The sequence below is a fragment of the Glycine max genome, chromosome 16 (genome assembly GCF_000004515.6).
Source record: "Glycine max cultivar Williams 82 chromosome 16, Glycine_max_v4.0, whole genome shotgun sequence".
NCBI lineage: Eukaryota > Viridiplantae > Streptophyta > Magnoliopsida > Fabales > Fabaceae > Glycine > Glycine max.
In genome coordinates, this window is record NC_038252.2 from 33,408,710 (window position 1) to 33,434,572 (window position 25,863).

Consider the following 25,863-nt stretch of genomic DNA (forward strand, 5'->3'; position numbering starts at 1 on the left):
CAAAGAAATCTTGCAAATGAGTTTGTTAATTGGGTTGATTATAATTTGCTTATTTATTAGTATAAAACAAAGCAAATATCATCAATGGAGAGAATGAGAGGGATAGAAAGTATGTTGTGGGTGAGTAGAGGTTTCTTTAGCCAAAAAGTTTGACACAAAGTTTCCAATTTTCTACCCGTGCAAAACGTTGCTATAGTGTCTTTTGTTTTGCATTGACTTGGAAGTCAATTTATGCAAAGATGGATTCAACTACCTTCCCAATAGCGCAGAAATTAAGTGCATTGAGAGTGAGAGACAGGCACTCCTCAACTTCAAACATGGCCTCATAGATGACTCTGGCATGCTGTCTACATGGAGGGACGATGGCAATAACAGAGACTGTTGCAAATGGAAAGACATTCAATGCAACAATCAAACTGGTCATGTTGAGATGCTTCATCTCCGTGGTCATGATACACAATATTTGATAGGTGCAATCAATATCTCTTCATTGATTGCCCTTGAAAATATTGAACACTTGGATCTCAGCTATAATGATTTTGAAGTGAGTTTGATTTATGCTATTGAACACTTGCAATCAATATCTCTTCATTGATTTTGAACACTTGAAAAATTCCGTCATTTTTACTACAAGCTTCTGGGCTGATGCTCTCTGAAAATAATTTTTCAGATTTGTTTTCATTCTTATGTGACCAAAGCACAGCTTCAAATTTGGCAACTTTAGATGTATCACGCAATCAAATAAAGGGGCAACTGCCAGATTGTTGGAAATCAGTAAAGCAATTACTGTTCCTTGATTTAAGCAGCAATAAATTGTCAGGGAAGATTCCTATGTCCATGGGCGCCCTTGTTAATATGGAAGCCTTGGTTTTACGAAACAATGGTTTAATGGGTGAGTTGCCTTCTTCTTTGAAGAATTGCAGCAGTTTATTTATGCTGGACCTGAGTGAAAATATGTTGTCGGGTCCAATACCATCATGGATTGGAGAAAGTATGCATCAATTGATAATCTTGAACATGCGAGGAAATCACCTCTCAGGAAATGTACCCATTCATCTCTGTTATTTGAACCGTATTCAATTGTTGGATCTTTCAAGGAATAACTTGTCAAGCGGAATTCCATCATGCTTAAAGAATTTCACTGCAATGTCTGAACAGAGCATCAACTCAAGTGACACTATGTCTCGTATATATTGGTATAATAACACTTATCATGATATTTATGGTGTTTACTCATTCGGAGGTTATACGCTTGCACTACTACAAAAGTAGGTTTTTACGACAGCTATTCTAAGACGGTTCTGTAAAACCGCCTTAGAAAACAATGCGGTGACACTTTTGTAATTATTTCTATTATAATTGTTATTTACGTCGCGGGTTCTAAGACGGTCATAAAGAACCGTCTTAGAAAGCCACATGATGACAATTTTGTAATTACATCGAATGAACACAACGACGGTCCTTGTCTATGACCGTCATTGTGTAAAAAATTAAAAGTGGCTAGGTCACGCGTGCGTCCACTCCCGAAAAGCTTACTTCTCTACCCTTGCGCCGCTGCAGCAATGTTGATGAACTCCGCATCTGGCGGTGACGCTCCTTCTCGCGATTTTGATACGCCGACGCTGGACCTTGTATCAACGACGCTACTCCACGCGATCTTCGAGCATGGCGGGTACACGTGCTTGAGCATGGCAACGCTGGCGGAAAACGGCGACATTCGCACGGCGGAGGCGGCGTGCGAGAGGGCGTGGCACTCGGTGCTGTCGGTGTGGCGCGAGGCTTACTCTATGGCATGCCTCCTCGTGACGCGCCACCACTACCGCAACGGCGAGTTCAGGGACACGCTTAGGGTTTTGGATTTGGGAATCATCATGGGAGGCACGCTTCTCCGCAAGGATTTGGACTCCGCCATTGAGAAAATTTCTGAACAAACAAGGAAGAGTGTTAGGGTTTCTGATTTGGGGAACTCTGAGCATCGACTCGTCGATCGCAAATTGGGTCGGGGAACAAAGCACTTTTGATGGCTATGCCATTGCATATGCAGTGAGACTCCACTTTTCACTGTTCTTGTCTTAAATGAAATTTTTGGTTCTGTTTTTAAGTACTGAATTTCTATACTTTACTGAGTGGATATGCTCAAAAGTTAAACACTCGAGTGCCCATTGGAAAAGGTAAAGAAATAAAAACTGTAACAATGGCACTATGTTTCATGGTAATGGGGCCATCCATTGAAAGAAATTGTGTTAAGGTTTCTCTGTTATCCTGTAAGGTTTCTCTATTATTCTGTTATCTCTGTTTCATGGTAATAGGCTATTGAAGGTGTGCAACTTACAATTCCTGAAAATGCTCTAGTTGAAGGTATTTTTCCATATTTAAGTGCAATAAAACTGAACTTCCTTAGTAGTAGTGCTGAGTTTCTACCAATCTCATTTTTTGTATGATATTATGGACAACTCTCATGAGGTTGTGAGGTTGATCTCTGATATGTGATTCTGTAAATGAACACAATAACTTCGTGCCAGTTTTGGATATGTTTGGGTTACTGAAGCCAAGACTTAGAGCAGTTATACCTTACTGAAACTTGAGTTTTTACTTCAGTAATATGTCTTGTGAGTTTCGGTTTTTGTCTAATATCTTCTTATAATTTGCAGTTACATCAATTGATGCCACCTATCATTACTTGCATTGTAATCGTGTCAGATTTTCCTTACATCTTTTGACATTGCATTGCTTATGACTATATTAGTATATTAAAACAATTACTATAGAATACTGGGCTTGTATGACCTTTGTAATTTCATAGTATACTCATGGAATGACAAGTTCTGATTTTATCATTTATATTTTTTGGGTTTTTATGTTCCTAGTCTTTGGAATTCTACAGATTTGGGCATATTTATCACAATCTGCAGCCACGTGTGACAAAGACATTTCTTCATTCTTTCTTGGACCCTACAAAAGCTTTGCCTCAACACTATGGTGCAATTAAAGGGATAGAAGCTCTTGGATCAAGACGGGTATGTTTTGACCTCCGTGTTTTAATTTTAGGCCAGTAGATTGTTAGAAATGAAGAGGCATGAAGCTTGGCAAGTTTATGGGGCTTTGTTGGTGAGTTGTAATGTTTTAGCTGTGTTTTAATTTTGACAGATAATCTTAAAAAATGACACTGTCATCCTTCTTTAATGATATATAGTCAGTATCATGTATATTATTATTTTTATTGAAATTCAATTAATTTTAATCGAAGTTACCATTTATAAAACTAGTTTTTATATAAATTATCTTTATTAACAGTAATCATATTAATTATGATATTAATTTATATTGATTTGATTATAATTAAAAAATTAACTTGTATCGACATTAATTCAAATTTTAATTTCATTAAAGAATAATTTATTTATATTACTACTAAAAGCAGTAACGTGTCACCATCATTTTGATTGGTTTTTTAAAAAAGTAACTAATACCTATAATTAATTACAATTTTTTCCATTAAAAAGGTGTTTAGGAATGGTAAAAAAATAAAAGTAGTAACGTGTCACAATCAATTTTGATTGATGCCATTGATGCCACAACTACAATATGATTTTGATAATTTTGATTTTGTGCTGAAGGATACTAAAACTCTTAATTAGCCTCTAATATGATTTTGGAAAATCATATTCTCATTCTCCTTTTGGTTATTCTGTTTTTTCTTAATAATCTCCTTTAGCAAGGCACATATGAAATCATGGTGTGTAATTATTCAATTTCATGATTTTTTTTAGTAATATACATAAACATCCATTTATTTTAAACACCTTACTAACATCTCTAATTTATCTCTATCTCTTTTTTCTTATTAGATTATAAATCCTATAATACTTATATTTTTTCCTTTTTTTCTCTTTTTTCTTATTTCGAAAATAATTAGTATAATTTACTCTTTTTAACTAATGTGCACTCCATCACACACTTTATTTTATTTAATGGAGTCTTATATATGAATTCTCACTTTCAAAGTTTTTAGTTTACCAACCGGTAAGGATTATTTTTTATGTAACTTTTAATATAATTATTATAAAAATTAATAAATCTTATCATATGATATGATGTCTTAAAATGATTATTTTATAAAAACATGTATTATTTATTCTTTAATTAATATTTCATATGTTTTTGTATTCAATATAAAAAGTGCATTTATTTCAATGCTAAAAGAAGATGATTTATTTTTTTGCTATAATATAATTAGTATATATTCCACTAAACTAATACAAGTTTTTTACACTGAGATCGGCTTTTCTTTGGCAGGGAAAATGGCTGGGAATGCTAGGTGGCACCGTTATGCAAACAGTTATTCTATTGTGGGTCACATTTAGAACGGATTGGACTAACGAGGTAAAAAACCATATCTGCAATAATTTATTTCCTTAAAACTATGCACTTATGCATGCAATGGGGAAGTTAATGTTACTGTTGACAAAAAAGATCTGCAAGTACTCTAGAAGTAAAATAAAACCATACTCATTGGCATCATATTGTGCACCCACCAACAACATGGAGATACGTGCCATTATTTGCCACACATCCCTTTCAAAACTCAAAAGGGAGTTTAATTCTCATTTGTTTCTTTGGTTTTAGGATATCAATTAAAGTATATTAAACTCTGGTTTGTCTCAGGATCCAAATTACATAGTACATATCTTAACCATGTTTAAATCGGTAAAATATATTTAAGCTCACCCTCACCTCACATCTATATTCCCAATGGTATTCTAGTTCTCATGCACTTGATTCTTTAGATAAGTATTCATGACTACTCAAGATTAATTTATATTGCATTCTCTATGTAGGTTCCTTTATCATTTGATCTAGCCATCGAAAACACGAGGTATGACTACCCAATTTGATCAAACATCTATCATTCTAATCATTATTAATAATATGTTTGGCTAAGTACACGTCTGTAATTATTTTAAAGATGTTATTGTACTACTAGTTTATTACTATGTTATTGATGTACTTTCTCATTCTCTTAGATTTTATAATATGTTCTAGAGTTCGAGTTATCTACTTGATTTTAGAGTTAGATAGGTCCTTAAAATTATCATATGTAACTATACTGGTATATTTCAAGTTTGAAGCTTTGCTCTCATACTATCTATATTCCTAGGATGAATGTGTGGTTGGCCTATATTCAAATAGAAAAGTGATAAAGCTATAAAAAGAAAATATATCTTAAAAAATTAAAATAAATTTAAGACGGTTATACGGTTATTATATAACCGTCTTAGAATGTAAGAAAAACTAAGTCGATTATTAGGATAACCGTCTTAGAATGTAAGAGAAACTAAGTCGGTTATCCTGATAACCGACTTAGTTTCTCTTACATTCTAAGACGGTTATCATGTAACCGTTTTAGATTTACTAATATGATGGCGGAAAATTAAGACGGTTATTCTGATAACCGTCTTAGTATAACTAGCATTCTAAGACGGGTATTTTAATAACCGTCTTAGTAAATACAATTTTTAAGACGGTTGTGAAACCGACGTTTTATATTTGGTACCTTTTTACGACACCCGTTTCAATGACGGTTCAAAACCGTCGTAGAAAGTCCAATTCAACCGACTTAAAAGGCACTAATTCTAGTAGTGTTGACATAACATGGATGTGGAAAGGTGTGGAATGGGGGTTCAAGAATCCAGAGTTAGAGCTCAAGAGCATTGATCTTTCCAGTAACAATTTAATGGGTGAAATACCAAAGGAGGTCGGATATTTGCTTGGGTTAGTTTCTTTGAATCTATCAAGAAACAATTTGAGTGGAGAAATTCCTTCTCGGATTGGGAATTTAAGGTCACTAGAATCACTTGACTTGTCAAGAAATCACATCTCTCGGAGAATTCCTTCTTCTCTTTCTGAAATTGATTATTTGCAAAAATTAGACTTGTCACACAACTCTCTGTCTGGAAGAATCCCATCAGGAAGACATTTTGAAACCTTTGAAGCCTCTAGTTTTGAAGGAAACATTGATCTTTGTGGTGAACAACTTAACAAAACTTGTCCTGGGGATGGAGATCAGACAACAGAAGAGCATCAAGAACCACCAGTCAAAGGTGATGATTCAGTTTTCTATGAGGGATTATACATCAGCTTGGGGATTGGATACTTCACTGGATTTTGGGGCTTATTAGGGCCATTACTACTGTGGCCTCCTTGGAGAATTGCTTACATCAGGTTTCTGAACAGATTAACAGACTATTTATATGTATGCTTATTGTGAATGTGGGAATTGTTGCTGATCGCTCCAAGGCAAAAATGTATGTTCTAGATTTATTTGTCAATTTCATGGTTTATGTTCTGACTTTGTTTTATTTTACATATATCAAGAAATTGCTTCACTGATCAAAAAGAGCAATATGGATTTCACTTAGAGGAGGCCAAGAATAATAATAATAATTTAATCTAATTATTATTTAACTTGAATTTTTTTTATATTTTTTACAAAGAAAAAATATACAACTATATTAAGCATAAAAACATTACTATCTAATTAATTTTATCATTTATATGAAAATAAATAAATAATTTTTTTATTCCTAAATACTAGAAACATAAACTCTTTCAAATATATTATTAGACATTTGTAGAAGAAACAAATAGATGCATTTTTTAAAATGATTTTCCATAATTATAAATGTACACTTACACATTACAAATATTTTATTATTATCTTTAATTTCTTTTTATCTCACTTTTTACTATCACATTATATTACCTATTATACATACACTTCTCTTTCTTTTTTTTTCTTTTTGTCTCCTTAAGTGTCAACTAAGATGACATGTATTATTTTTCAATATTTTTTTTCATAAATTTTAAGGGGACCGTAATTCTTTTAACATGGTATTTTAATTACACTTTGTGAAAAAACTTGGGGGCCATGGTCCCTGCATGTATACTTCCATTTTCAATTTTATATGAAAAAATATAATTCTGTTTATATCTTGTAATTAATCCAGCACATTAATTGTTGTACAAAAAAATGCTGATTGTTGCAGATGTGCTGCACGCTTCTGATCAGAGAAGAAACCATTGTTGGCAGCTACAAATGCGAGATAATTCTTTAGTATAGGAGTTTACAATGTTTTGTATTTAAGTAATGAACTGCAAAATCTTGTTTCCAGAAACTTAGTATGCTATTGCTGTATTTATTGTATAATATATTTGTAATGCTGTTTGTTTTTCATTATTGTGCTTAGATCTGTAATATCTAAAATTTCACCACTTCATATTCATCTTCAACAATGCTTTCTACTATATTCTGCTAGTGCAGCTATACGTTACTGTGAATCAAATTTGTGCATGAGAAGAAGAATGCAAGATACCCTATTTGTTCCTAGTTACTACCAGTATGTTTGCATCCTTGTGTTAGACCCCTTCTGTACATGCACTTATGTTTTGCCAAAAGTAGCAAGCAGAGCATTAAAAATTGCATCAAGCTAGTGTTAGGTTGCTGGTCTTATCACATTTTATCTATTTATCTCACAATTATCACGAAGATAGAAAAGGGTACATCTGTAAATGAAATTCACACAATGAATGCTAATTTGAAATTCTCTCTCTTCCGTAGCACCAATATGAGAGTGCCAATTAGATCCCATCATCTAGTCCTTATTTTAGGAATAAGTTTCGTAAGAAAAGGGAAAGGATCATAGGTAGTCTCAAACACAACTTCATTTCATGCAGTTTTGCCATTTCTTTTGCAATTTTCATTTTTTTATTTGTATTCTGCCATTTAAATTGATACACTTTTCTAAATGTTGTAAACTATCAAACTTCTAGTTTTATAAGAAGTCTGTCTGCAATAAATGGTATCATTAGTAATTAGTACATATTCTCACTGGTATCACTGAAAATATCTCTTGGAGACTAACTTTTCAAGATAGGAGTGGACCACGTATGGTTCATCATGGGCTTAGCCTGTCAAATCATGATCATGATTCGTTGAAGGTTCACCACAAGTATTTACAATAAATCTATTGCAATACTAATTTTTCTTTTTTCTGCAGCTTTAGGCGAAGTCTCCCTAATTTAGGAATAAATGCCTTAATTCTAATCACTAGTTAGCAATTACTCTATCATCACCATCCATCTTATATCTTTTGTATTCTCTATTCTCTTTCGTTTTATTTAAAGAGATTCTCAATCCTAAAATAGTGTTCTCCATCTCTAGTCTTCATATTTTTCTCTATATTCAATGAGATTTCGGGTAAAGCCAGTTGAATACATTTATAAACTAAATGTCAATGTTGGTAGTCCCTAATTTAGGAGATCGTGGTGATTTTGAGGTTGCTATTTATGTGACCACATGGAGGAATTGATGGTGGTATACGCAGCAATATTTGTTTCCTAGACAGTAGACACTATCCTCAATCACCTACTGAAGACGTTTGAACCAAAAGATTTTTCAAAAAAATGGATATTAATCAACTCAACTTATTTATAATTATGCTACTATTTTTTTAACATTCATTTTTATAAAATTGATGTTAAAATAATGACATTAAATGTATATTTTCTAGTGTTATAGAAAGGGTTCGACAAGCTAGATTGAGAGAAATTCAGAATCTGACTTGCTATTTCATTGATCAAGGGTCCTATCATCTTGGCTCATCGGTATGCTTCTCTCATTTAAAATATTCAGAATATGTCTTTACCTAAAAATATTAATTAATATGTGACACTTACACCCAACTAAGAATAGTAAATTTGTCGAAGTGCTTTGCACACTTGAAAAATAAAATTATTAGAGACATTTATAAAGACATGACAATATAATGAATTAATGGTTGTTTGTTAGTCCCTGATAAAATTGAGTGGAGCTTCGAGACCAATAAGTATATTACAGGAAATTAGTTAAAAGAATCTCTCAATCAATTATATAGTTGAGAATTTGATTTTTATTTGAGTCTAATAATAATAGAATATGAATATTGTAAATGTTATAGTTATATAATAATGATATATATAATAATAATTAGACAAATTATAGTGTTTATTATATTTATACTAATTGTATGAGTATGAAATAATGATATTTTTGTATTATAATATAAAGATTATATTTTAAATAAATAGCCTATAAATTATAATTTTTTAAAATTTTTCACATGTATTAAAATATATTAGTACTTTTAAATAATGATAAAAAAAGATGATATTGTCGTCTTTTTTGTTTTCTAACTCCTTTAATGGGTTAGAAAATTAAACATACAATCACATCCAAATTTAAAAGTAAAACCAATGTATAAACTTTGAAATTATTAGTCTTTGTGGAAATTTTATATCAAGACAAATTAATTAAGTTTACATTTTCTGCTCTTTAGCCAAATGACAAATGATATTTATTCATCTTAGTTCTTAGTAGATTTTTCACATAATGATATCAACCCTAGAAAGACTTGGAAATACTCTAACCTGCAAGGACTTTTTTATTTATTGGGGACAAGTGCAAAGATTGTGCAAAAACATTAGTGTAAAGATAAATTAGTATTGCATTCCTGATACTTTGACAAAATAACACTTCATATTTTTGGTGGGTTTAAATAATTGTTTTTTGTCCTTATAAAATTAAGGATTTTTTTACTTTAATATATAAAGATTTTTTTATATATTTTAGTGCTTGTAATTTTAATATTTGAATTTATTGTTTGCTATCAACTATCAATAGGTTACTGATTATGTAAGAGTGATGTTGGTAGTTCATTGTCCTCTCGACAATATCAATAGTTTGACATGGTATTATATGTAAATTTTTTGGTAAATTGAATTATTACATTTTCATATGTTTAAAATAATTGATGATGTTAGATTAACCGATGAGAAATTTAAAAAAACATAATTTACTAAAAATAATTGCATATTATTTATTGTTAAAATTTTTATAAGTTAATTAACGGTTAATGTAATTCCATGTTATGTCGTCAATTAATATTTTTACTTGACAATAAAAACTAAATTTTTTTTTTTAGTTTGACCAGCACTAAAATAAAAAACTTTGAAAAACTAAAGCAGAAAACACACTAATTTATAGTAGCTAAAATGATGTTTAAGCCTTGTTTGTGTTAGTTTTACATAGACTTTTTCTAAGCATGGTGCTCGTTAAAGTGACAAACTCAAATACCTTTTATGGGTACCTCACGTGTCATTTAATGACATTACAAAAATTCCCTTGATAATGTAAAAATAGAATCATATTTATATTTTTTATTTATTAAATTTTTAACATCATTTTTTTGTCGAATTATCTGATGAAATTTTAGTTATTACAACATGTTGCTACAATATGAAGTATATCTTCATGAACCTGTAATTAATATACGAAATCATTTTATTACACAATTATATAATTAGATTTTTTTTAATTTTAAATTCTAATTTTTTTCTTGAAGAATGGTAAGATTTTGTAAGAGTAATTTTTTAAAAACCATGTCTTAATTAAAGAAAAAAAATCAAATCACAACATATAAGAAAATATTTATTAGACGTGATTGATTAACATGGCAGTATCAAATGAAACAAGAATGGTTTCCCTCTCATATTTTTCTTTTAAAAAATTTATATATACAGGTTAATTAATTTTTTATATAAAATATAGTTATGAAATTTCTTAATTAACATAATTTTGTATGTTTAAGCTTGTTATTATTTTACTCCTCCACTGCTTATTTTCTGGATATGTTCATGTTAATTAATCCCTATTAAATATTTTAATCCCCAGCATATGAACACGGAAGATTCCAGCCAAAAGATATAATTGAACACAGGGAATACCACCTTTTTTTTTTTTTTTGGTCTAGAAGAATACCACCTGTTTAAGAGAAGATGCATCTACAAGTTATTGGTGGTTTTTTCTTCTTCTTATGATAGCATAGAAGAATATTATTGTGAAAATTCAGAAGTTAATTTGTCGTATCACATGAAAGTTTGAGGACACAATTTCTGCCCAAAACATAAGCTCCCATCACTATCTACTTCATCAACAGACTACATATATGTGATATGATTCTAAAAACAAAACACTTATAAACAGCCAGTTCAGTTAAATCCAAGCAATTGTTTTCCAAGTCTGCCAACCCTTAAAATATGGGTTAGAAAACACGTCCACAAAAATATTTAAATCAAAAGAAAATTAAAGGAAACTCACGCTGATACATTAGTTTGTGGAAAAATTCTGTCTTCACTTTTTCCATACTAGGGTCCGTTGACTGATACATCAGCTAATCGCTATCAAGTTTCCAATATATCAACCAAATATTGAGATAAATGCCACAAAATAAAAAATAAAAAAGAACCCCGTGCATTTACATTATCTGAAATTCTTTGAATGGTATCTGGTCCAAGAGAAAATTCCAAAAGCAAAGAACTCTTAGAGCTTCAATAGTCATTTTCATGAGGTTAATCGTTACTGCAATAGTCTTTCAATAGTCTTTCTCTCATTTTGTGTTTCTCCCACATGTTAGCCTTTCCCTCAAGCGGAAGTCATTTTCAATCCAAGAATATTTCATGGTGACCCTTAGAGCTTAATCGTTACTGCCCCCGGCTTGTCTAGCCATTGCCACAATATGTTCTAGTATCTTGTACTATTGCAACACCTGCAACTCTGCTACCTGACATTCATGCATGAATTCACCCGTCAGAAAGACTTTTGATGCAAAGAACTCTATATCCATGAATCCATCAACGCCATCTTACTCGTCTAAGCTAGTCACTAAGTCAAATCATTGACTCTGATATCAAATTTTTTTGAAAAATCCAAGAGAGTAAATAATAGAGAAATTTTTCACAATAGGTCACCAAACAAATTACATAAATAAACTTGATATCATATCTTAGAGTTCCAACACTTATTTTTGAATAAAAAAACTGTAGGTGGATTCTAGAATAATTTTAATAGCATAAGAGATAGGCAAAACCAAAACATAGTTTTAGTTCACATGTCTATCCTGAGACTGCTCAGCACCAGATACCCACTTATGAAGGCATATGGCAGCAGAGTAATTTGAACCACATGCAATATATTTCACATGTCTATCCTTTAATGCTTCAACCAAAGCCGGTGTTTTACGATCTTCAATATCTCCATGACCCAGTCTCCCATTTGCACCTTTCCCCCAAGTATAAACTTCATTTTTGGATGTTAATACAGCTACATGATATGCTCCACAAGCAATTTCTTCAATCGATTCCCTGGCAATCTTGTCTCCGACCAAGCATGGAACCTTTCCGTCAGATTGAGGATTCCCAAGCTGACCATAAACAGTACTTCCCATAGTGAAAACACGTCCAGATTTTGTCAGGCCTGCTGTCAAACTGTGCCCACAAGCAATTTTATGAAAATTGGAATCAATAAGTGCAGCCACACAAGTTGGTTTAAGGCGTGCCTCCTTGTCCCCATGTCCAAGGCGATTTTTGTCTCCATCACCCCAAGTAAACAATTTACCTGATGATATGCTTGTACTGGAGTGTGTTGCGATAACCTCTACAACAGCTGCAGTATGCCACACTCCACAAGCAACAGCTATTGTTCTCAACCCCAATAAGGATTCTACTTCTCTAGGATATGAAACATTTTGCCTATCTCCATGGCCCAAGACACCGAATGTTCCATCACCAAATGTAAACAGCTGCCCTGTTGAAGTTACCAAGGCTGTGTGCCATGGACCACAAGCAACAAATGCAATTTGAAGTCCCTCTAATGGACCAGCAATTCTCTTTGGTATCCAATGACTGACATCACTGCCATGACCAAGAAGCCCAGCATTATGGGTACCATCACCCCATGTATATAGTTCCCCAGCCATTGTAACAGCACAGGAATGGAACTCACCACAGGCAACAAAATCAACAGTTGTAGAAGTCAATGCTTCAACTAGACGAGGTTGAACCACATTCTTCCCAACACCATGACCAAGGCATCCTCCTGATTCTTCGCCCCATGTAAAAACTTCACCTTGCCTAGTGACTAGAGAAGCATGTCTAACACCACATGCTATATGATGTACATCTAAAACTACGCTGGATTCCAGTGGTCTGGGGAGAAGTACATCTGCCCTGGGGCTGACATAATTTACATTTTTATCAGCACCAACTTTAACATTTTCACAGGTAACCTCTCCCCATATGTATACATCCCCCAAAGCATCACAGTCATCAGGTGCAGATCCATGACTAGATGTACTTGGGGCACTGGAAACACTGACACGAAATACATCTGAAGCAGATCCTTTCACTTGCATGTTTGTTGGGTCTGGTGGCGCATGTGACCTTTCAGAAATTGTATTGTCAGACCGAAAGGACTTTGGTGAAGTATTTGGAAGAGTCACAGAAATGTCAGGAGAACAAATGCCTCGTGACGTGCTAGCCAAACTTACACTTGGATTATTTGATGTTAAGTCTCTGCTATCCTGATATTATTTGAGACACAGAGAATTGTAAGCAACTTATCATGTATTTCATCAGTAGCTATGGAAGCATAATGGCAACAGCAAAGGTACAGGAATTAGGAAAGCTTGTATAAAATCAGTTCACCTTTTCACAAAAAAATCACATCATATAAAATAAAACCATAATCAACACAATCACCAAATAGCAACCGAAGCAGAGAATGAGTGAGAGGTAATCTCTTTCAGATATAAATAAATATATAAAATAAAACCACAATTTATATCCTTTCAGGTTAAGCTGCGATCTGAGAAAATAAATACTAGTTTCCCTTAGAGGAAACAACAAATAATCAATCTTATAATGGAGCAAATAAGTTCTCTCCATTTTGATTGGTTCAAAATATACACTCTATTGTAGCATTTTGGTGTGCAGACAGAAAAAAGAATTGAAAAAACAGAACAAAATGAAATGATTCCGCTTTATTTTGTTCTTGGTACCACCATCTTTAGTAGAACCAAAATGTACCACTTCTTAACCTCATGTCTAATACCATTCCGTTTTTAAAATGCACAATACATAGAACAACACCCATATGTTCTCCCATTCCCTTCTAGCATGCCTATCAAATGCTGCCTAAGGAAAATGGCATGACGACTATTAACCTAAGACTAAGATCTATCACCTTTCCAGCTTATAGAAGTAGAACAACTTACAAGAAACATAATGTGACCAAAATGAATTTAACTACAAAAACCACAAGTTAGTATATTTACATTAAGAATGAGACCCCCATCACTCCATCCATCAATTTTGGACCGACCACCTTGACCAGAAGCTATCAGTGCTTTGAGGCCAGCAATCCACACTTCTGCCTCAACTTTATCTCTGCAAATCTGAATAGCAATACACAGAAATTATTATAATAATGAAAATACAGAAAATGAAAAGAAATAATGATTTAGTGATGCATGAAATCACATAATTTGCCACTAACCAAATCAAGCGATCGCTTTCCGTTACTGTAAATAAGTGAAAAAGACAAATAGTCCTTCTCAGGACGCAAGTAACGTTGGAAAACAGCCTGCCAAAAGATTAAGGGAATGAAAACAAGAACAAGTAAGAGTAAGTTTGTGAAACAATTTTTAGATCACTTTATTAATAACAGAGAATGTCAAGGTATCATATGCAATTAGATTTTTAAGGGAAGAAATCTCACAGTTCTTTGTCCAGGAATAATTCTAGAGACAGAAGATAGCTTCAGATTTCTTTCTCCACTACTTGTAATCCAGATTAAGGATGATTCATCCTGCAGTTTACAGATAACGTTTATACATAGAAATAACTCAAGAGTTTAAAATTTCAAGCCTACTATATATAAATGTTCAACTCTTAGTCTACAATCAAGGAAGAATAGAAAAGATGCATTTTTATTAGCATTTTTGAATTTATAAATACAACCGTAAAGGCATACCGCATACACCAAATAAGAAATATGTTTTCCAGCGATAAAGCTACACTACCTCTACTTGTTAGCAGTAGCACTAATTACTAAAATAAGAAAACTCAGCATGGATATTAATAAAAATCTATGCAAAATCATAAAGATCTGGATAGTAATAATACTAATTAACCTGAATTGTGCCACTATAATGCAGTGAACCCAGAGAATTCGCAGTGCCAACTCAGGTAAGTACCAATTTTAGCCACACAGTGAAATTTAAGTGGCATATAAGTAAAAGTAAAATACTTCAAGGTGCAGTCATCTATTTCCTATGCATTAAGAAGTTGCAGAAAATAGGTATAAAAAGTTTAGGAGGCTATACAATACAGTCAACACACGAAAGTTAGTTAGAGATTACAATTTAAAGGGAACTCCCTACTACAAAGTGTCGAAATTTCAATCCCGATAAAGAACAAAATGACACCTCATCGGACGTAGGGCATATAAAATAAGGACAATACAAATTAACAGTCTTTCCATACTATATTGCTCATATAGTTATAGCATAAAAAACATGCAATATCAGCTATTTGTCATGAGCACATAATCAATCAAGAACTGTCCAACCAGGCAGTTAACAAAGATGTGATGTAGAGAATCCAAAAACACTCTTGAAAAGGCTTTCAGTTAACTTACATGGGAAAGTCTAAATGGACAAAACTTGGGCTTTCCTTTACGACCATATTTAAGAAGTTGAGCACCCTTTTTCAAAGCAATCAATACCTGCACAATGAAAAGTTACAATATAAACACCAGTAAAGATCAAACAGACACAGCAGTATATATAGTCAAATGAAACTAAATATGAGTAACAAGTTAAAAAATCTATATTGATAACCAAGATTTGTATATTCCCCTTCATATGATGATGAGTCATGAGCCTTACAAAAAAATACTCAAAGGCATCATTTTATAATCTAAGCACTTTCTCTTCTTACAAAAGATCCCAAAACAGGATAAATTGTTATGTTTTGGAACGAGTGTTTGCAAACTTGATTTTAGGTAATCTTAATTGTGTAGAATTGTTTTTGTTAAAATTGATTTTGAAATAAAGTGATTTGTGGTTTAATGGCTGGTTTATACGCTGGTTTAATGAAATCTATATTGATAACCAAGATTTGTATATTCCCCTTCATATGATGATGAGTCATGAGCCTTACAAAAAAATACCCCTGGTGCAGCGGTAAAGTTGTGCCTTGGTGACCTGTTGGTCATGGGTTCGAATCCGGAAACAGCCTCTTTGCATATGCAAGGGTAAGGCTGCGTACAATATCCCTCCCCCATACCTTCGCATAGCGAAGAGCCTCTGGGCAATGGGGTACGAAGTGTGGTTTATGTTTGAAAGTTTTATTGCAAAAGCAAATTTACAGTGAAACTTAATGTTAATGCTAAAGCTACCTTTTTCAATTCTAGTCAAACACATATTTTAGTGTGTTTGGAAACCTGTTTGCACCCTTTTAAACGGAAGTTTAGAGCTTCCAATACCAAAGGTGGAAGCAATCTAAAGGGTAGATTGACGTTACATTGAAACAACAGATTTCTAAATACACTTTGTTGTTGGTTAAGGTGGTTTGAATATTTGCAAAAGTCACTAGAAGAAACAATAAGGAGAGCATATTGTATACACTTTGTTTTTTAGCCCTGTGAAAAAGGGTAGAAGGAAACCAAGAAGGACAAATAGAGGAAATTGTTAAGAAGAATCTCATGGGGAATAATATTCTGGAGAATTTGGTCTTTAACCAAACCCAATGGTCTTGTGCAACCTATGCAACTGACCTCACCTAATGGGATAAGGCTTTAGTTGTTGCAGTCAAATACACTTTTAGGAGAAAACTTTATTTTAGATAGCGGAAATCAAATAAGGCAAATAATTGTTAATATTTTAACATGATTTTTTGTGAGTGTTAAAGAAATGATTTTTTGTAAAGTAAATTACTCTTTTGTGCCTTGAGAAAATGTTTAAATTACACCCCCCCCACCCCCCCTCCTATCATTTTAAAATACTCTTCTCGCTTAAAAGTGTATACAATATGCTCTACATTTGGTCATTTTCAATGTAAACAAACCTCTTAAAAGTGGTAAATAATTAAGAATGTGCCTCCCAATGATATTTTCTCTTCTTTTACAACTTTTTGCGTCACCACCAACTAATATTGACTATCCTATTATAAACTTTAGTATTTTAAAGGATAGAATGAAGTTTTAAAAACATTTATTATTGGCTTTGAAATTTCACCTAATATCTTTATTTCATATTCTAAAGCTACAAGATTTGTATTAGATGTTTAAAATTAACTATTAATCATGTTGAGCACAAAAGGGAAAAAAATCTCTAAAAAGCTCATTTACATTAAAATAGACTCAAATGAAACACATTTATCTTTCAAGGGAGGGAAGCGTATCTTTTAAAAAAAGACTGGAGGAGAATGTAATATAAGCATGTACCAAGAGAAGTGAATATAATTTACATTTTTTTTAAGTATTAGTGTCCTTTGATTGCCCAGCCATATGGAAGAATTGACTCAAGTGTGTACGCTGAATTTTTTTAAAATTTTTTTTAATTCGATACATAATGATTAATGTCCAACACATGACATAAAATGTCAGTGTTGGAAGCATGCCCCAACATGTTTATAAAACTTGCGAGTAAACTCCTATAGTTGAATGGGTTTACTTTTCCACATGGATGAAATGAGTTGAATTGCATGAAAACTCATTGGTTAGTAGACTTGGGTGGAATTAGGTAAACTTGGGTTATACATTGGCGAGTTTGAGATTTTGCTGGATCACATTAGTTTTTCCCAAACCAAAATGCAACATTTTTAGCTTAAAATGCTTTGGCCAACTTTGGTAAAATGATTTTTATATGCTTCACCTTTAAGTGTAGAAGCTAGCCCAAAAACACAAATCAATCTGCCTCATTCATTGGTTCCTTGTCATCACTGTTTTGGTTTGCTTTGACATAAAATTAGAATGATTGAATATTTACAATGCATATGGCATTAAATTATGTTTTAATACTTTTATAGGCATTATAAATATTATTTATTTATTAGGCATACTCTTGTGAGTTTAGAAGTAAGGTTTACAAAAGCTTCACAAGTTTACATAATCTCTCGAGTTCGACAACATTGATTCCCAGTTTAGAAACTCCAACACCTCAAGCAGAAGTGTCCATATTTCAAACTCCGCAAGAAATATAGCAGATAGGGAGGAATGATAATGTAAGCCACCTTATACTATAAGTTATGTGAAAATCCATAAGAAATCCAGTACATCCCAACATTGATTCAATTTCTATGAGAAGCCTATCTCTCTTCTTAATATTTTGACCCAAATTACAGGTTAGAGATGTTGTAGTAACTACAGATATTTCTAGGTACACAGTACCTGTTAGTGTTGTCCAAAAAATAAATAAACAGTGGCTGCGGGCTAAATTTCACTAGATGAATTTTGATTTAGTCAGCTTCTATTTAGAACTAGATCATAAAATGTTTGGTCAGTACAATCAACCCTGTGCACAAAAGATTCTATGAAGATTTAAGGTACTAAAAGATATTAAAAATAAATAACATTGATGCAAGCTTCAATTTCCTGCTTGAAACGATCCAAGACAACTATAAAATGCTGCACTATCAAGATATTATCTCTAAAATATGGTCTCAAAAGGCATCCACTGACTAAGCTGTTAATAATTCAAAAACAAGTCACCCCTCCATTCAAACACAAGCATGCATGCAATCATATCTCCAATTTCCATATTCCACAGAGCATTAACTCGTTTAGTCAACTAAACCCTACAAGGTTCGAAAATCACACTTCTTATTCACAAGATGAAAATGTCAAAAAAAAAAAACAACGACAATACACAAGTATATCTCTCATCTCCCTCCAAACAAAGAAAAGAAACACACACGCATGATCATAATTCATAACCTTGAGCATCTCCAAAGGTACAATCAAGGTGGAGTTGCTTAACTCACTTTTGATGGACTCTATAATGTCACTTGAGATTTAAGAACTTCAACAAGTTTTCTCCAATGGTGCAATTCTTAAGAACTTAAAATAGGTTCTACAATTGTTTCGCGATTCTTACCAACTGTTAAAAACAGTTGTTAATATAAGCAAAACTACGACATCAATTACTCCAAGGGTGAAATTACATAAGAACTGGTTCTCAAATTGAAGAACCTCAGAAGCAACTTCCATTGAAGATGCTCTTAACCACCACAAAGCAATTTAACAAAAAAAAAAAAAGCATTTCCCACATTAGAACAAAAACTAATACAAACAATCAAAATTTGAGGAAAAAAATTGTAACTTGCCACCAAACTTATAACTTCCAACATATAGAAAGAGAGAGACAGAGAGAAAGAAAGAAATACCGTACTTGTTGTTCAATGTCACGGTAGGCCTTCCCGTAGCTAGCAAGATCTGCCATTCCATGTGAGAGATTCACCGACGCGCCACCACCCTCTCCGATCACTCGCCGCAGTTCCGGTCATCATAGAAAACTCCAACCTCTTCTTCTCTCCACAACCATTCACCCTCACATGAAAACCAAAACCTCTCTCTCTCTCTCTAAAAAACCAACAAAGCCCACTTCGTATTCTCTCTCTAGAACCTTCCTGGATCCGCACCTCTTCGCAGAACCCAAAAAAAAATCCCTTCAACTCCACTCACGGTTCCAAGTCAAAGACCAAACCAGTTTTCCCGAATCGGGAAAAAAACCGGACTTTCGAGCTTGTTGAACAGGGCTCTCAAAAGGGTCGCGGTGGCTCGCAACGGAAGAGCAGCTTCAGAAAGGAAACACCGGCGACGAAAGTGGGCTCCGGCGGGGAGACAGAGGAGAGAGAGAGAAAAAAAACACTGAAAGGTGAAGAGAGAGAGAATCGGAGGATGTAAAGTACACCTAGTCAAAGATTAAGAAAGACGGAAAATTGTTAAAATAATAAAATTAATAATTTAGAATAATTTAGACTTGCGACTTGGAATATGCATGCGGTAAAAAATCAATATAAATCAAAAAAACATTTTTCGAGTTTATTTTTTTTTATATTTTTAGTGTCCGTTAATTTTTTTTAAAAAAGGTATTCATTTTCTAAAAAACTATATAAAGAAAATATTTCTATAAAAATATTTATTTATCAATTATATTCTTATATAAAAGTTGTGCATATATTCAAAATTTATGTTTATAATTTTAATAAAATCAAAATTGTTAATATTTATTAAAGGGATAAATTAAATTTTTACTTAATAAATCATGTAAACATTAAAAAATTATTCCTGGTGACAAGTACTTGTTTATTTTTATATATTTTTCTTTTGGTGAAATCATGCTTACTTTTGTGATGGGACCATTTCGGATGAAAATAATAATTTTATTTATTTATCTATCCAATACTAGCAAAAGAAAAAGAAATTATACGGAACAATAAAAAATTGTAGTTGAAAAAGAAACCAGATAACATTTTCTAAAATACAACTCTGACTTTTTCTTTTAAAACTATCAGTTGATTAAAAAGTGACATAATTTTGAATTTTATAAAAAAGATTTTCATGTTTGGGAAGGAGACACGTAGGACGTAATCTGAAGGGGACAGAGCAGGTAACTTTATGTTGATATTTGGCTAAGGTTGTAATAAATGAGAAAATGACAAAAAAAATCCCGACTTTTATTTTTTGAAAAAAATAAATTAATTAAAATATATGAACTTATGATAAAGGATTTTTTTATTAAACTAATATCAAAATTAAAATAAATTTTTCCTTTAAGATACATTTCAAAATCATTGTATAAAAAAGTTTGTTAATTGTTAAGCTTTTAAGAAGAAGAAGAATATTTTTCACTGCAGAAAAAAAATCTATTAAGAATTTAAGATCATATTAAATTTTTTAAGAAATTACTATCTGTTTTATAGAGCATTTTTTATATTCATCTTAACACATTTTCTTTTTATATTTCTCTTGTCGTACACGTTTTTCCTTTAACATACGTATTAATATTATTATTTTAAAAATATACAAAATAATTAAAAAGAGTACTATTAAGAATAAAACTTGATGTGTTTTAAAATTTCAGAGGTAAGAAATCCTTATTTTTTTTCCTTTCTTCCTCTATTTTCATTTTCTTCCATAGACAATTTTTAAAATTTCATAAAGGTGGTCTATTTTAATGTTGTGTGTTTTATGCTAGTTTTTGGGGGTTTGGGTGGTGGAAATGATGTAGAAATATAGTGAAGGTGAGGGAAAATTTATTTCCTCATTTCCTTTCTTTCTTCATATCAAAGAGAGTTCCTTGAGTTTGATAGGTATGGAAACTTAAACCAACTTTAATCTCATGTATGTTTGATGTATTTGATCATTATTTTTTGATTATTAATGTTGTTTAATTTGATGTTCATGTTTGTAAATGAAATATTTGAATTAGATATAGATTGGAACTTATTAGAAGGACAAGAATAGTAGAAAATCGTGATTCTGCAAACCTTATTTTATGATGGCTAAAATTATTTTTGTTGCGACTAAAATTTTCGCTATGGTTGAAATTTTTTTCATTGCGACTAAAATTATTTTGCTACAACTAAAATCACATATTTTCACTATAGTGAGAATCTATTAAGTTATAGTGAAAATTTGAGTCGAGTTTTTGTTCTTTGTTTTGTTGTGGCAAACTTCAAGCACATTGAAGCAAAAATGGAGTAAGAACACAAAGCAAAATGAGAAAAGTGTTGGGAATAGTGTTGACATGGTGACATCAAACACATCTTTTTCCTCAAGTGGTAAACCTCTTCTTATATTTTCCTTTGGATTGTCCTTAAGCTTATGAATATTTCAAGAAAGACATTAAAACTCTATTCCTTGAATTTGTTCTTATGCTTTTATATGTTGAGATTTGATAGTGTTGGATCATGAAAACTTGTGGTGTGAAAAGTCTCATGATGTGTAGATAAACTATGTGAGAGTTCATGTGATTGGTGATAATGATATGAATAGTGAATTGATGAGGAATTGAGCAAGATGTGAGTGATGAATTGGTGATAAGTTGAATGAGATGTATGATGTTGATGTCGTGTTATTATCATATAATTAACTTTGTTTTACAAACTAATATAAAATAATTATATGTTATGTTGAGTAACTCTATGTACATGAAGAAGACCCATAAATGCTAATTGTTGAAGTGATGATACATGTATATAATTATTGTAGTAAGAAATGCTCATAATTATGTTTATTGATGGATGTCTTAAATTGTGTTTATTGATTTCTCGATGATGATATGAGATGTGGTTGAGATGATATTGTTTTATTATTAGAATTAAATTAATGTTGAGATTCATGAGATTCACATTCATATAAGTTTTTAGTGAGTTGTTTGTAGGATTTCAAGGTGTTGGAATGTCTTGCTATATTTGTTGAACCATAGGTGAGTTCATGAGAGTGATGAACATGTGAATGGTGAATCTATGATATTATGACTTCTTATGGTGTTAAAATCGGTGAATGAATTTGTGATGATGTATGATATTGATTTTGAATAATCATAACCTAAATGCTTTGATGAATAACATTGCATGTGAGTAGCACGCAAGTTGAGGGTGCTTGGTGGCCCTCAACCTAGTGTTGGAGGTTATTGATGATGGCTAACAAGAATGGACCTATAGATTGCATTGGTGAACGAATCCTTAGATAAGTTAAGGTCTTTGCAAGTTTTAACGAGGCAAGTTACTACCCATGCTCATCTATTTTCAATAAAGTCACACTTTCTCCGTAGGATTAATTCGGGTTTTCCTAAATGGTCAATGTGTGAATATGTTAATGGATGTACTTAGGTTAATTGCTCAAGAGGTGAAATCTTTCGAGAGTCAAGAGCTAGCATGGCTAGGTGCATTGATAATTTTGTCTTGAGAATGATGTGTTACTCGATGAGTCATGGACATACTTTGATGTTTAATAATTTATGGATTGATGATGAGGATTATGTAATATGATTGAACCTTTATGTAATGGTTGATGAACTAATGATTATTATGATATGCTTTATTATATGAATTTCTAAGAGATAACCCCTGACATATGTGAGGAGCAAATGGATAGGAGGTGATTCTTTGCCTTTGGAGGATTCATTGATGTGTGTACTTTAGCGTGAAGATGTGTTATCAGTTTTTGTTTTCTATTAAAAGTTATGTATAATATTGAGTGACTTAGAACTTATATAATTTATCCTTATAATGTGATTTATATTTATATGTATATTTTTATGAGATTTGGATTACTATAATATTGTATGTGTATATATATTATATGATGTTTTATTTTTAAGTTATATATTTTAACTTTTGACCTTAAAAAAATTGACAAGTATTTTAAATCTTTTAATTTAAAGTCTTCAGCTAAAATTAATTCATAATTTCATATAATAACAACCTGTTGTTAAATAAACTAGTAGCATCATCATACATGGACACTGCCTCATTGCAACCCAAGATTTGTAATGACCTTGGTCTTTATGCAGAATCACCCGTTTACCAATCCTCATAACTACCCAAATAGTCATTTACTAACCTTTTTGCCACTGTATGTGCATATATGCTCTTTCACAGTAAAAATTATCAACTCATGCATGGAATCATGTATCTACCACAATAAACAAATCTAATTGTTGAATACAACAAAATTTGGTTACTTAAACATCCTTTCGAAGATTAGATACAATATTAACATTATGTTTACCATCACACCATGGCCTTCCACAAGGTACTAAGCCAAAGTTACCTCGTGAGTGTCTAAGGTACACCAAATACCAATTCATACATAGATGGATAACATTTTTAAGTAAATATTAATATTGGGAAATACTCAAGTTTCACATTAACTAGAGATAATCTCAAAATATAATTTATAAGGTGAGGCTAACCCTCATCCTATGAGCTAATTTTTGGAGTTGAGTTAGATCCAAACTCACATTCTAAGATGGTATAGTTTTGATCTTGAGACCTTTGACCCTTGCTTCCGTTGCGCCCACCTATCATTTATTGTTCACGCATAAAGTTCAAAAAATATTATGTAATTGATTTTACCATCAAACAATTAAAAAATGTATAAATTATGTTTTTGACGGAATACACGCTTGGGCCAACTTGACAAAAACATTTTCGTACAAGTTAACATTTTTTATTGGAGTTCGTTACTTCAACTAGTCACATGTTCTTTATATGTACTTTTAGACATTAATTAGTATGATACCCGCGTGATTGCATGGGTCCCTTTGATTTTGGCTCATCCAAAATGATCCCGTACATATTAATGTATTAATAAGATGATATATACTACATTCATCAAAGTAATACACATTCATAAAAAACATATCTTGGTTTTTTTTCCAGTTAAGTTTGTTCTTTTTTTTTTATATAAATATCATTATTAGGACATTTTTTCCTCTGAGAGACTTTGAAATATCTCTACATATTTTAATTCTTTAAAGATTAATTCTTAATTTTAAACTTAGTCATAATTAAAGTTTATCACTTTGCCAAGAACGTCTTGTGTGAGAAGTTTCTATTTGTTCTATAAGTCTTGCAACTAATTTCTACCTCCAAAAGTTAAGTGTTTAATTATTTGTATCTGTTCTTATTTTTTTTACTATTTTAATTATAATTTTAATACCATAATAATAATAATAATGTAGTTTTCGTCATTGTAAAAAAATAGAAATACATAATTAGATATTTATATTTTTTTCAAAAATATAAAAATAATAAGAGTATTAAAGAAGAGAAAATAATTCAACTAAATTTTGATTTTTAGGCTAGCTAGTTATTTAAGTTTTTCTTCTATAGGATATTTTAATACTGAGACAATTGCCCATGTTCTTTACTTCAACTAGTCCCGTGTTCTTTATATGTAGTTTTAGAAAATCATGAAATTCTTCAATTAAATTCGATTGAATACTGTTCATAAAATGCTGTATATCTAGGCTAGGGATAGATTTAGAGGTAAAAAAATGCGACCTATAAATTACACAACTACAACAATAGGGAATATATCTCCTTGAAAGCCGATTTTGTTGATTTGGTGTGCAAAGATGAGTAAAATCTAGATCCAAGAAGGGAAAAGCTTCCAAAGGATGTAAAAGAAAGATAAAACAAAGAGAAAAAGAAAGAGAACTAGGGGTTCCAAAAATTCAAAATATTTGCGAACAAGATGCCAAAATTGTGAGGCGAAATGAAAGGTTCCCACTAGATTTAATTATAAAATCACACAAACCAACAAAACAACTCCTGGTCCTTGGAGCTCTAGCTTTGCTTTCCAAATTTTAACGAAGACCACGAGTTTTATATAATAGTTTACATTTAATTTCTAATAGCAAAAGTATAGTTGCCAGTTTCTTTTTATCGACATATTTGAAAGGAAGATAGTAAACCTATGGTGCTGTAAGAAAAAAAATCACCATTGATTGATTTCTATGAATTATGGGGTGCTGTTCCCAACTATGTTTTTTTTAATAAAAGTTTCAAATTAAAAATAAAATATAACTAAGTAATTAAAATTAGGAGAAAAATGGAAACTGCTTCTCCTATATGTATAAAATTTATATCCTTCTTTCTTTCAATATGGAAATGGCATGGTGTGGATATGTCTTTCAAGATACGTCAACTGGAAGCAATAATTATATTGTTGTCCTACATTGCTTTTATGTTTCAGAGACTCCAATAATGTGTGGTGGAGCCAAATTTTCAGGTTAATGGTAGTGGGTGTAAAGTATATTAATTGTATGGTATGGAAAGAGAGGAAAAAACACTATTTTATCAATTTGGGTATATATAGGATATTATCAAGGTTTTAATTAAACTGCAGTCTAAAATTAATGCAATAACGGCCATAACATTAAGATTTTTAAGGTTTATAAAATCAGATTTCAA

General features: G+C 31.8%; 2 protein-coding genes across 2 annotated transcripts in view; one reads left to right on the top strand and one right to left on the bottom strand.

The window, feature by feature from the left end:
- The window catches only part of LOC102660657 (receptor-like protein EIX2), a 39,542-nt gene extending 31,896 nt beyond the window's left edge, over positions 1–7,646 (top strand). Inside the window, exon 3 of the mRNA XM_014769155.3 lies at positions 7,047–7,646. The gene's annotated coding sequence lies outside the window, so the exon portion shown is untranslated. The remainder of the gene's footprint in view (positions 1–7,046) is intronic.
- Positions 7,647–11,838: 4,192 nt separating this feature from the next.
- Positions 11,839–19,875, bottom strand: LOC100813700 (PH, RCC1 and FYVE domains-containing protein 1). Its single transcript, XM_006599447.4, has 6 exons — positions 19,326–19,875; positions 15,572–15,658; positions 14,651–14,740; positions 14,429–14,515; positions 14,208–14,327; positions 11,839–13,454 (listed from the first exon to the last, which is right to left on the bottom strand). The coding sequence occupies exons 1-6, from the start codon at positions 19,374–19,376 to the stop codon at positions 11,976–11,978; spliced, it is 1,914 nt and encodes a 637-aa protein (XP_006599510.1). The 5' UTR covers positions 19,377–19,875; the 3' UTR covers positions 11,839–11,975.
- Positions 19,876–25,863: the final 5,988 nt, after the last annotated feature.